At 43.9% G+C, this 12,879-nt stretch overlaps 1 protein-coding gene across 3 annotated transcripts in view; it reads right to left on the bottom strand.

The window, feature by feature from the left end:
• Window positions 1–9,689: 9,689 nt before the first annotated feature.
• Window positions 9,690–12,879, bottom strand: part of SEMA7A (semaphorin 7A (JohnMiltonHagen blood group)) — a 31,567-nt gene continuing 28,377 nt past the window's right edge. For all 3 annotated transcript variants that reach the window (XM_083371478.1, XM_083371480.1, XM_083371479.1), the window contains exon 14: window positions 9,690–11,705. In XM_083371478.1, coding sequence (XP_083227604.1) covers window positions 11,332–11,705 — 374 coding nt within the window. In that variant the 3' untranslated portion in view covers window positions 9,690–11,331. The remainder of the gene's footprint in view (window positions 11,706–12,879) is intronic.

The following is a 12,879-nucleotide window of genomic DNA, read 5'->3' as shown; positions in this document are numbered from 1 at the left end:
ACAAATGGCTGTCCAATCTCTTCTTTGAAAAACTCCAGTGATGGAGCATCAACAGCTTCTGGAGGAAAGCCATTCCACTGATTAATTGTTTTCACCATCAAGAAATTTCTCCTTAGTTCTAGGTTGCATCTCTCCTTGATAAGTTTCCATTCATTGCTTTTTCTCCTGTCCTTTGGAGAATAGGTTGACTGTCTCTTCTCTGTGATGATGATGATGATGATGATGATGATGATGATGATGATGATAATAATAATAATAATAATAATAATAATAATAATAATAAGTTGGAAGGGACCTTGGAGATCATCTAGCTCAACCCTCTGCTCAGGCAGGAAACCCTATACCATTTCAGGCAAATGGCTGTCCAGTCTCTTCTTAAAAACTTCCAGTGTTGGAGCATTCACCACCTCTGGAGGCAGGTTGTTCCACTGGTTAGTTGTTCTCACTGTCAGGAAGTTTCTCCTTAGTTCTAGGTTGCTTCTCTCCTTGACTAGTTTCCATCCGTTGCTTCTTGTCCTGCTTTCAGGTGCTTTGGAGAATAGCTTGACTCCCTCTTCTTTGTGGCAGCCCCTGAGATATTGGAAGACTGCTATCATGTCACCCCTCGCCCTTCTCTTCATTAAACTACACATACCCAATTCCAGCAACCATTCCCTATATGTTTTAGCCTTCAGTCTCCCAATCATCTTTGTGATAACCTCTCAGATATTGGAACACTGCTATCATGTCACCCCTGGTCCTTAGACTAGACATACCCAGTTTCAACAACCGTTCTTGAAGCTTAGAATCCATCTATTCCTTTTATCCCGCTACATGGAATTTTAAACAGAGTGAGTCCCTTCCAACTTTGTTGGGGGCTAATTAGACTCAAGCAAATTCCAAGAGGTTGAACTTTAAGGATGGATTGGGAAAAAACAAACAAACCTGCAGCTATTCTTCGTGGAGTTAGCCATGTTGACCGAAGTGTTTTATCACAGGGCAGAGCCTATTTCAAGATTTTTGACATACTTGGAAAGATTGACACAGCACTGGGAGAAATATCTCAGTGTGTTTGTGCAAAACACACCCTGGCTGCACCCGGCAATTAACCAGCTTTATGGGGTTTTGGGTGATATTTCTAACCCACTGGTTCTATCAATCTTTTTGCTCTTACAAATGTTGACTCAGTTTTCCAGCCAAGACACGTATTCATGTCAACCAGTCTAATCCACAGTATTGGTAATAATTTATGAGTCTTTTAGCTTACAAAGTTAACAGTTTTTTGTTGTTATTATTATATGGATACAGTAGATTTACAGTCAAAGACTGGGGGAGACTGAACAATTCAAGTCTTGGCAAGGACCTAAGAATGATTACAGTATGACTAGGGAGATAGGCTGTTCAAACTAGACAGCATTTTTTGTAAAATTAGGGTGTCCAAGTGTGATAAATTCCATATTACCAGATCTCCAGCGAGTTTAAGAAACATTGGTGCCTTTTTTTTCCTTCTGCATCAAGCCAGAAGTCCATCAGATCATTGATTCAGAAGTACAGATGGATTCGTGTTTTAAAACCGACGTTGGGAAACGAAAGTGGCTGAAATTTGGTGGGTTTCCATTGCCAAAGACGCAACGACACACACGCGTGCACCATCCCTGTTATTGGCTGTGGCCCTGGAGCCGAAGGAGTGCCTCAACACCAATAGGAAATGACATTTTCTTCATGAAGCAGCTTCAGGAAATACCCTTTGGCCAAATAATAGGAAAAAGAACAATAGTCATTCTATAAGACTCCTACCGAGTCAAATTAACTGTGCAAACCAGCTGTCGGGAGACAGAGGTCACTCAGAAGAGAGACATCGACACCAGCCAGGAAGAGTACGCAATTCTGAGTTGGCAAGATTAAAAATCAGCCTCTCCTTTTATTGTCTGAGATAGTTTCATAAAACTGCTGAAGTTGTGAGGTGTCTGTTTCTTTCTTTCTTTTTCACTGAGAGTGGGCTGTTCTTGAAAATCTCGGAAGAGGTAGAGAGGAAATTACAGGTGGTGACGGTTCAAAATTACAGTCTCACTGAAAAAAGTGGCTAACAACCGGTTCGTATACAGATAAATCGCATGTGACGGGTATTATGTATTGGGCTCAATGGTAATACCAGGTGGGTTGCTGGAGCAGCTAACGGCTCTCCAGCAATCCAGACTACAAGTCTCCAGTGCTGCAATTGGCTATCCCTAGGCGGCAATGGTTGCTTCAAACCTATTGGCTGCCGCCTAGGGGCTAGACTATATATTGCGGCTAGTTGCAGCCATTCCCCCAGTTCAGATTCTGCAAGAAATAAACCATGAGTTTTCCTGAACTCACTTGTCTCGTCTTCATTCCTGCGTTAAAGAACCCGCTACACAACAACGACTATAACTGAGCCCCAAATTTATGTGGCTAAGTGAAACATTTGTTAAGTGAGTTTTGCCCCATTTTATGGTCTTTCTTGACCCAGTGGCGAAGTGCATTATTGTAGTTGTTCAGTTAGAAACACGGTTGTTAAGTGAATCTGGCTTCCCCATTGACTTGGCTTGTCAGAAGGTCACAAAAGGGGACTCCGTGGCCCCAGGCCATAAGTACGAGTCAGTTGGCAAGTTACCAATTTTGATCATGTGATCCCATGACCATGGGGAAGCTGTGAAAAATGGTCATAAGTCCCTGTTTTTCAGTGGTGTTGGAACTTTGAACTTTAGTTGTCACTAAATGAACTTGTGTAAGTTGAGGACTCCTACATTGACCTGACCAAAATTCTGGTGCTGAGCAACTGGCACATATTTATAACGGTTGCTGTATCCCAGGATCATATGATCCCCATTCCCAAAGGTCCAGCTGGCTTTTGACAAGCAAAGTCAGTAGGGGAAGTTGGACTCGCTTAATGACTGCTTGATTCACTTAAGATTCACTTAACAACCTTGACCAAAAAAATTGTAAAATCGGGGATTTTACATTTAACCGCTGCCTGGCTTAGCCATAGAAATTCTGGTCTCTCCATTGTGCTCATTAAATCAAGGAGACTGCCTCTGTTCTTTTTTATTTCTTTTATTCCATTTCATTCTTTGATTTCCCAAGGTTAGGCGTTCAGGTTGAACTCTACCTGTCTAGCATCTCACCTGGTTTGATGTTCTTACTCTGAGTCAGAGGAAGGATATGATTGTTAAAGGAGCAACGTTTGTATATACTGGATAGGCATGCACGCTTATGTAATCTGAGGCTTTATGTGGATTTCATTAGTAATCTGGAAGTAGGGTTTAAAAAAAGGAATGATTAATTTGAGAAAATAAAGCACTGGAATAAATGCACTCAGGGATACCTCCTGAACATTTCCTATCCAATGAATAGCCTTCAACATCTCAATCTAAAACGGACTACAAGGAAGCCCCACTTGTCTTTTCTAGACTTCTGGTCATAAGTCATTTCGGTCATAAGTCGAGACAGTCAGGTGACCAGAAGTAATTTTCTGACTTTTTTCGCAGTGATTGACAAGCAAAAGCTGCAGTTACTAAGCAGACGCCATGGTTATTAAATGAACTCCACAGTCATTAAGCATCTCCCTCCCTCCCTCCCTCCCTTCCTTCCTTCCTTCCTTCCTTCCTTCCTTCCTTCCTTCCTACCTTCTTTCCATCTTTCCTGCCTGCCTGCCTAACAAAAAACATTATGAATGGTGGTCACATGATCACAAGATGCCACAACACATTGTAAAGCAAACCCACCCAACCTACAGTTATGTGAGCACAGGCGGAGGATGGGGCAACCATTTATCATGACGGTAAGGCACCCGTTTTGTGTCCGTCATTCTTTTTAACCGGTCATCCTTGACTGATGGTAAGCCGAGGGCTCCCTCTGGTTCTCTCATTCTTAGAAGCTCTGGAACTGGAGTGACGTAGTTGGGAGAGGACTGGTCGTTTGAAATGGTACGTGGGGACGACCTTAGGAGATGGGAAGAGATGCATAGAAAGAGGCTCAGAAGGGACCCCCCACACACACACATACACACACACTATGCTGGCTGAGGAATCCTGGGAGCTGAAGTCCACAAGTCTTAAAGTTGCCAAGGATGGAGACTCTAGACCTTACGGGTTCATCCGCTCCACCTAATTCTAAAGAAACAAGCTGGCATCTGACTGTAATGAGATCAGACTTCTCAGGGAGGCCAAGCAGGAAACACAACAAGATGAACTAAGTAATACTTCACTGTAAGACGATATGAACAGGAACTTGTGACTCTGAAAGTACTAATCTCCCACCGTCTCCTTTACAGCCTGAGAACTTCTGAGCCTCTTTCTCTACTTTTCCCATCTTCTAAGTTTGGAAGGGATGCCCCACTCCAATTCCATTCCCAGAATTCCCCAGCCAGCATTGTGTGTGTGGGGGGGGGGTCCCTTCTGAGCCTCTTTCTCTGTGTCTCTTCCCATCTCCTGAGGTCATTCCCATTTCAAATGACTAGACCTCTCTCAGCTAAGTCACTCCAGTTCCAGAGCTTCTAAGAATGAAAGATCTACGGGGAGTCCTTGAATTATGATAATTCATTTTAAGACTGGTTGAAATAATGATGGAGACACAATGGGTCATCCTGAATGGTTGTGCCATTCTCCCATCTGTGAGCTCCTGACTGTAGGTTGGGGTGGTGGTGTCTGCTTTACGATGTGTCATGGCATCCTGCGATAGCTGGCTGGGGAATTCTGGGAGTTGAAGTCCACCAATCTTAAAGTTGCCAAGTTTGGAGACCTCCCTGGCCTAATGCCCTGCGAGGAACGATGTAGAACGGCCGTCTCCTTAGAGGTGAGCCTGCTTAATGACTTCTTTTCTCAAGGTTCTTACCTAGAACCAAGACACCATCCAGGGACCACCAGCAGGGCCCAGCAGAACATGATTTGCCTAGAACCCACTCAACCAAAGAGCCAGCGGACCGTGAGGATTAGATTTATTAAATCAACCCAACGTCCCCGCAGAAAAGTCCCCCTTTGTCTAAAACAAGAAAGTAAAAGAGGAAGTTTCGAGACCGCTAAGAAAGAGACGCCTCTGCATTGCTTCTTATCGAGGAGGTGGTTTGATTTCCCCTGAATTTCGGAACAGGAATTATTTAGCTTTTCGAAGAAGCCGGAAGGCTTGATAAAGAAGACGAGATTATCTGGCTGAGGCTTGGGACTTTTCATGGCCGCTGAAGAGGCTGAGTTTGGCTGGCGTGACAGTGGGATGTTGGATGTACATCTTTGAGTAAAAATCCCTTTCCCACAGACGTTATCCAATGACGTGATCAGTTCCTCAATGACGGTAAACTGGCAATCAAGGCGAAGTCTTCTGATAAAAGTAGACAATGAAAAAAAGCATTTTTGCCTTTTTGTTTCAATCATGCACGTGGGCCTGAAGAAGGAAGAATGACTGGATGGGATTTTTCCTTAATGTTAATATTGAAGAGTCATTCAACGAAACTGTCTGGCAAGAATACACAAAGGACCAAAGAAAATCCAATTGTTAACAAGACGTGAATGGGACTTCCTGTTCCCAAGATACACTGAAGGGTGGGTAGGGCAGAATTTCAAAAGCAAATAAAGTATTTGGAAGACTAGCAAATTTTATCGAATGGCATCCACTTGTGCTGATGATGAATGTTATTGAAAACTTAAAACTATTCATGTAACCTTAGACAGAGAAAATGAAAATCGAACGCATTTATAACTGCTGTAAAGATCAGGCGCCATTTCTTTGCTTTTGCTTTTTCTTCTCTTTTTCTCCTTTCTCTTTCATTTTTCCCATTTTTTTCTCACCCCTTTTCTTTTCCCTTTCCTTTATTTTTCTCCTTCTTTTAAACATTTTTATTCTGTAAAAATTTCTTCAATAAATAACTCATTTTTTTTTTTAAAAAAGAAGGTCCCTAGGAATGGAGTATTATTTCATACCCAGGAGAGAGAAAAATCCTATCCAGGTGAAAGGTAAAATTTACAGATCGTGAACCGTAATCTTGGAGTAGGTTGTTAATTATACTAAGATAGGGACGCGGTGGCTCAGTGGGTTAGGACGCTGAGCTTGTTGATCAGAAGGTCGGCAGTTTGGCAGGTCGAATCCCGAGTGCTGCATAACAGAGTGAGCACCTGTTACTCATCCCAGCTTCTGCCAACCTAGCAGTTCGAAAGCACGTAAAAATGCAAGTAGAAAAATAGAGACCACTACGGTGGGAAGGTAACGGCGTTCCGTGTGCCTTTGGCGTCTAGTCATGCCGGCCACATGACCACGGAGACGTCCTCGGGCAAGCGCTGGCTCTTCGGCTTTGAAACGGAGATGAGCACCGGCCCCTAGAGTCGGAAACGACTAGCACGCATGTGCGGGGGAACCTTTACCTTACCTTAAGGGTCTGCTTAAAATGTCTGGTTTCTTTTGAAGTCATCTTATTAATACAAACCAGAAATGCAAACTCTCTCTTTCTACCTGAATAGTCATCCCAAAGATGTTTTTTTTCACAAGGCAACTATGACCTGGATGATTGAGAATCTCTGTAGACATTTACCTGAATATTCATTTGCAGAAGTCGGAGTGGGGGTGGGGAAATCCCTGTGATATTCAAGGGTTTACAAATGGGAAGAAAGTAATTTAGGCAGACAAGATTTGACTAAAAAGAAGAATTGAAATTTGGGGCTTAGCTCTGAAAATTACCACTGAGAATGTCTGTCAACGCCTGCTAAGCTTGACTGCTTTTTTTTTTAAAGTGAGCATCAGTACTGTTATTTATTAGAAGTGTGTCAGGATCACTACTCCCTGGGGGGGGGAAAGTCAAAATTGGTTTTCCAATCAAATTAAACCAGAATAACAACCACCAAGAGTTTCATTGGCTGGATAGATGATAGATGAGGGGAGAGGGAGAGAGATGTGACAGAGACACACGATAAAAATGAAGAGGAAGAAGAGGAAGAGGAGGGGGGATATATGATGGAGAGAGGGAGACAACAACAAAGATGAAAAGATAGATGTAGATGATGAAGATGATAGATATGATACATGAGACCCTAGATAGATAGATAGATAGATAGATAGATAGATAGATAGATAGATAGATAGATAGATAGACAGACAGACAGACAGACAGACAGACAGACAGACAGACAGAAAGAGAGAGAGAGACAGACAGACAGACAGACAGAAGATAGATTATAGGGATAAAGAGAGAGATGATAAGAGGGACAGAGAGCGATAAGAGAGACAAACGGAAGAATCCTTGGCGATTGGACTGGACTGTGAGCTGGATACCAAAAGCCACGGTGATGTCTCTTTGCAAGTGTGCTGCCACCCCCGGCGCATGTGTCCAGCGAGAGTAGACGCCTTTGGCAAGCACCTCTGATGACTCCTGCTGAGGTCAGAGGCTTCTGTCAACAGCTCTGCCCAGATGGGAAGCCCTTCCTTTCCCTCTTCCTGCTCTGCCCCAGCTGTTGCCAGACTTTTGCCCATCTGCTCTCCAGCCAGAGAAGAGTCTCTTTGCTCCGTGGGCAATTTGAATTTGGTGAAAGTCCCTCCTTTTACAGGAAACCATCCAGTTTTGCAAGAACTAGCTAAGTAATCGTTCTTTTTCAGGCTGGGGGGGTGCTCAATTTCCCTTTTTCTAATGCCTTCTAAACTAGCCATGGTGCTCAAATAAAAGATATTCAGATCAGTGTTCTGTCTTACAATGGTATGGAATATGCAAATAGCCAGCCCAGATGGGAAACCCCGTTTCAAAAATTGGAGGCTTAACATCTTCAATCCAAGAAGATCTGATGGAGTCGAACACCTTTGTAGTTAGAGTAAATGCACTTTACAGTCCTCCTTACGACCACAACTGAGTGGTCACTAAATGAACTGTTGTAAAATGAGGACTACCTATATATCCAAACAGATCCCAATAGGAGTTCAACCCACAATCGTTTTCTTTCTATAGGAAGAAAAAGAGGCAGAGCTGGAGGGCGGGATTAAACAGGTCATCAGTTTGGAATCCGTGCGTTGCCACAAGAGACCCACATCCAGCCCTTCTTGAATTCTGTTGACCCTCATCTAATGCCAATTTAGTGCTGACCGGTACTTGACTAGATTCTTGTGTAGAGGCTCTACAGGGGGTCCTTGGCTTACAATCGTTCATTTAGTGAACGTTCGAAGTTACATCTGAACTTGATGATCAGGTTGTCCAATATGGAGAGGTATAATTGGCGTCCTTCTGTTATTAGTATTCACCCCTGCACTGGGCAAGTTGTAAGTTTAGCTCAGTGTTTCTTAACTTGGGCAACTTCGAGAAGTGTGGACTTGAACTTCCCATGCTGGCTGGCTGGCTGGCTGGGGAATTCTGGGAGCTGAAGTCCACAAGCCTTAAAGTTGCCCAGTTTGAGAAACACTGAGTCAGGTGGTTGCTAAGATCTTTCACAACCCTTCCATCCTATAATTCTATGGTTCTCCTAGCACAGACATGTCAAACACAAGGCCCAGGGGCCGGATCCGGCCCGCAAAGTGGTTTCATGTGGCCCGCGAAGCCATCCTGGAAACAGTGAGGGAACGGCCCCCACTGCCTTGGCCCCGGCCCAGAGACCCTCCTTCTGCCAGAGACCCTCAGATCTGTCCCACTCCTGCCTAGGCCCCCATAGGCACCCTTGATGCGTAGGTCATACGCACTCTAGCCACGCCCACCCGGTAGGCCACGCCCACCCTGGCCATACCCACCCGGCCCCTTGAGGGCAACTGCAATGCTGATGTGGCCCTCAATGAACTTGAGTTTGACACCCCTGTCCTAGCAGATTCAGCAAGAGAGGTATTTCCATCAAGAACAAGACACTAGGGAAAACTCTTAGACGTAGTGACTCATCTCCAGTATTTGCCGTTGATGCTTTTATTTTTAGTTCCTTTTATTGTATTGACGAACTGAAAAATGGAAGGCTTATAACAGCCGCTGAAGCCATCCGTGTAAATAGAGCTGTGTGTGTGTGTGTGTGTTATATTAGGAGCGGAACCAAGAAACAAAAAAGGAAGAAGCAGGATAAAAGCAAGACTAATTTGGAGTTCTCTGTATAGATCTAAAATACCATCACAATAGGACAGGAAAAGAAGAAGCTGTTCTAGAGCTGTTTTCCCCAGAGTGCCTGTGGGCAGACTTCAAAAGAAATGTGTACAAGGGCGCAACCAAAAATAACTTACAATCTGCGTCCAATCTAAGGCCAGCCGAATGACAGCAGATGTTTGTGGAGGTAGCCGTAGCTGAGCCCAGAATTATGGTCATAAGCCATGGTGGTGCTTAAGCGGGTCACCATGTGACCGCATCCGATTTTACAGCGTTTGCGTGGTGGTGCTTCTTAATGCTGCAGTTGTTAAGCAAATATGACAGTTGTTAAACAAACCCATTTCAGCCAAGGGCTGGGGTTATTTGTGCTGGAAAATGAAAGTAAAAGCCAGTTTCCAGCAAGAAGAGCCCAAAATCACAGTCACGTGACTATGGGATGTGGAAAGCGGCCATAACTGTGGATTGTTACCAATTGCTCAAAAAGCGATCACGTGATCTGCAGCTGTCAGAAGTTTGAATCCCAGTCATAAATAACCCCTGAGGAGATCTGGTGAAACCTCTGAGGTGTCTACATGCCATTAAGATTGGGATGGATTGATGCACCCACAATGAGAATTCACAGACTGCTAAGTCCCCAAAGAGTTAAGAAATGTAGACTTTACTCTGGTGGATTCTGACAACATTTTATTCTTTTATTTTTAAAGCTCTCTATTTAAAAAATACATTCAGGTACAAAGAAATTGGAAGCAAAAATATAAAAAAAGGAATGAGTCTTTGGTTCAGAGGTATCCATGAGAAATGTGCGTCAAACTCCCCCCTTCAAAATGGCGGCCACAGCCATGTGATTAAAGCCCCGCCCCCTTCTACCACACAGCTGCCATCTTGACTTTTTTGATTGCCCTTCCCCACAAAACACCCCGCTTTGGGTCCTTTCTGTTCATAATCAAGGCTTACAGCAGCTCAAAGTGTATTGAAGGACCACAAAATAACAATATCAACAACAAAGAAATGTACTGAAGCGAAATAAGAAATGGCTCTTTTTAAAAAAAAAAACAAACCCACCAATGTAGTGTAGCACAAAATTGCCTTTTGGGCTTGAAAGACCAAGAGGTACTCAATGGAAGGAAGACTGATTCTTTTCACAGTTGATTCTCCAGACAATGGTCCCTTAACAATGGTTGGATCACAAGCGAGCGTTGGGAAGTGGCTTAAGGATGAGTCTTGGTCGGCCATAAGGTGAGCAATTTTGCACCAGATTGGACAACTTCATTGCAAAGATTTACCCAAAAAACTCTCTGCTCCTCTTTAAGATCTGTTCTCCAGGAATCAGAACTTCCCCACCTCAAATGTTCAGCCATTGCTTCTTCTTTCACCCACCATCTTGAAATGTGGGCATTTGCAACTAGCTCTCCTAGTCCATCTTTACATGATTGAAACCCTTCATTGACCAAGAAACATGAAACCACAACTTCCCAAAGGAAGCAATTGGGTGGATTTTTTTTAAAAAAAACACGACAACAACAAACAGACCACAATTGTTTAAAGAAACAGGATACAACTGAATTGGGGGAAATGGGCAATATAGGTCAGGGAACAAACGTTTACAAAGGAAATAATTGGAAGCGTTCTCTCCCACAAAGGGAAAATACAATAAATAAATATTCTGCAACCTTTCAGAAATACAAAAAGGGATTTTTCCAAAGGTTTATGGCCTACAGACCTGGACAGCTTTAGCTGGCAGTCGCTATTTTCTTTAATAAGCAGCAGTAACACCAACAAAGGTGGTGGAAAAATTGAAAAGGCCATTTTCTCAAACTGGATTCCTGCACAAACATGGAATCAAGCTGGTTCTACGAATGGACAGATGGGAAGGAGTTAACTTGTTGAAAAGCCACCGGACAGTCTTCTGGCAGAGATCCTGTGCAAATAGACCTTGTAAATCCTAATCTGCTTCTAGGCAACTCATCTTCATTTTCGAGGTTAGATTAGCCAAGGCCACCACAGAGTTTTTATGGTCTTCTTGCCTGATACATTTATTTATGATGTTAATTGTCCAGTTTTTAGAATTACCCATCTCAACAAGTGACTCTGAGGATATCAGTCATTTTCCTTCTCTGGAGTCTATTCTTCTCCCTTGCCTCCATCCAGATGTCAAGAAGATCAAGGAGACGTTGCTTTGAAGACCATCTGCAATGACCTTCGATCCTCAACTCTACAGCCATCTGACCTGTGACATGTCTTCAGCAGAAATGCTCCTGAATATCCAGCCAAGTAAGGACATGGTGTGAAAGTCTACAGAAGATCAGGCTTTATTGGATGATCAAGACTATGGCTAACATGTGCAGTAAACCCAGCCAGAACGATAAAAATGGCGTGGAGGTAAGCGCCACTGATTTTGCAAGCTTGTCCTCTTTGGCCTTAGAGGGGTCTTCCAGGTATTCAGTTAGGACTGTCTGAGAGAACCAGTCTTCTTCAGATACGCAGGAATACGTGCCATAGAGCTGGTCGGTCATATTGTCAATGAAATGAAGGCAGTGACGGTGTCCAGAACTGCAATTTGCAACTGAATGGTTATTATGGTACCAGGTGTAATTAGCATAATGAGATTCTTGAGAGCAAGTCAAGAAATAGCGGGAATGTAGAGTCACACTGACATTCTTTGAGTATGGACCGCTAGTGTTTCCTGAGGAGAAGGAAGGAAAGGGGAAGAAAAAAAAGGAAAGCTCAGTGGTGGGACAGACTGGGCATCCCTGTCTCCTTTTGTGAATATTTCTCATCTCCTTTTAAACAACCAGAAAAACAGGGTTGGAAGGGACCTTGGAGGTCTTCTAGTCCAACCCCCTGCTCAATAAGGGGACCCTCTACCATTCCAGACAAGTGGCTGTCCAGTCTCTTCTTAAAAACCTCCACTGATGGAGCACCCACAACGTCTGGTGGCAAACTGTTCCACTGGTTAATTGTCCTCCCTGTTAGAAAGTTTCTCCTTAATTCTAGGTTGCTTCTCTCCTTCATTAGTTTCCATCTGTTGCTTCTTGTCCTGCCTTCAGGGGCTTTGGAACATAAGTTGACCCCCCTCTTCTTTGAGACATCCCCTCAAATACTGGAACACTGCTATCATGTCTCCTCTAGTCCTTCTTTTCTCTAGACTGGCCATACCCAATTCCTGCAACTATTCCTCATGTGTTTTAGCTTCCAGGCCCCTATTCATCTTTGTTGCTCTTCTCTGCACTCTTTCTAGAGCATGGGTATCAAACTCAATCGTGTCACCTGAGGGATCGTGACATTTTTTGCCTTTGCAAAGCCAGGGCAGGCATGGCTTGTGCACGACACATCCGGCTCACTGGCCACCAGTTTGACACCTCTATTCTAGAGTCTCAACATCTTTCAAAGCCCTCAGGCTAGAGTCTTGTGGTAGTTCCCATGAAGTGTTTTTTTCAGGTTGCGAAGAGATTGTCTGCTCCACATCTATTGTCAAGCCAGCGTCATTAGAGGGCCTTTTTTCATATTTGTCACCAAACCCAACAAATTAAAATTGTTTATTGGTCTGGTCTGGTCTTCTTGGGAAAACTGGCTAAGAATCTCTTCCCTGTCCAAGCTTCATGGCTGGCCTTCTCTGTGGTTTCCTCCATATTATAGAACAGGGGTCCCCAACCCCCAGTCCATGGACCAGTACTAGGTCACGGCATGCCAGCAACCGGTCTGCACAAACAAGCAAAGCCCCATCCGTGGGATGCAGGCAGCACACAAAACCACGCACCCTCCGGTCTGCGGTAAAAACCTCTCTCCACGGAACCGGTCCCGGGTGCCCAAAAGGTTGGGGACTTCTGTGATAGAAGATGCTAATTCCAGAGGTTCAG

This window comes from Vipera ursinii (assembly GCF_947247035.1).
Source record: "Vipera ursinii genome assembly, chromosome: 11".
Lineage (NCBI taxonomy): Eukaryota > Metazoa > Chordata > Lepidosauria > Squamata > Viperidae > Vipera > Vipera ursinii.
Note: the sequence above shows the minus strand (reverse complement) of the source record. Positions and strands in the feature narration are given on the sequence as shown.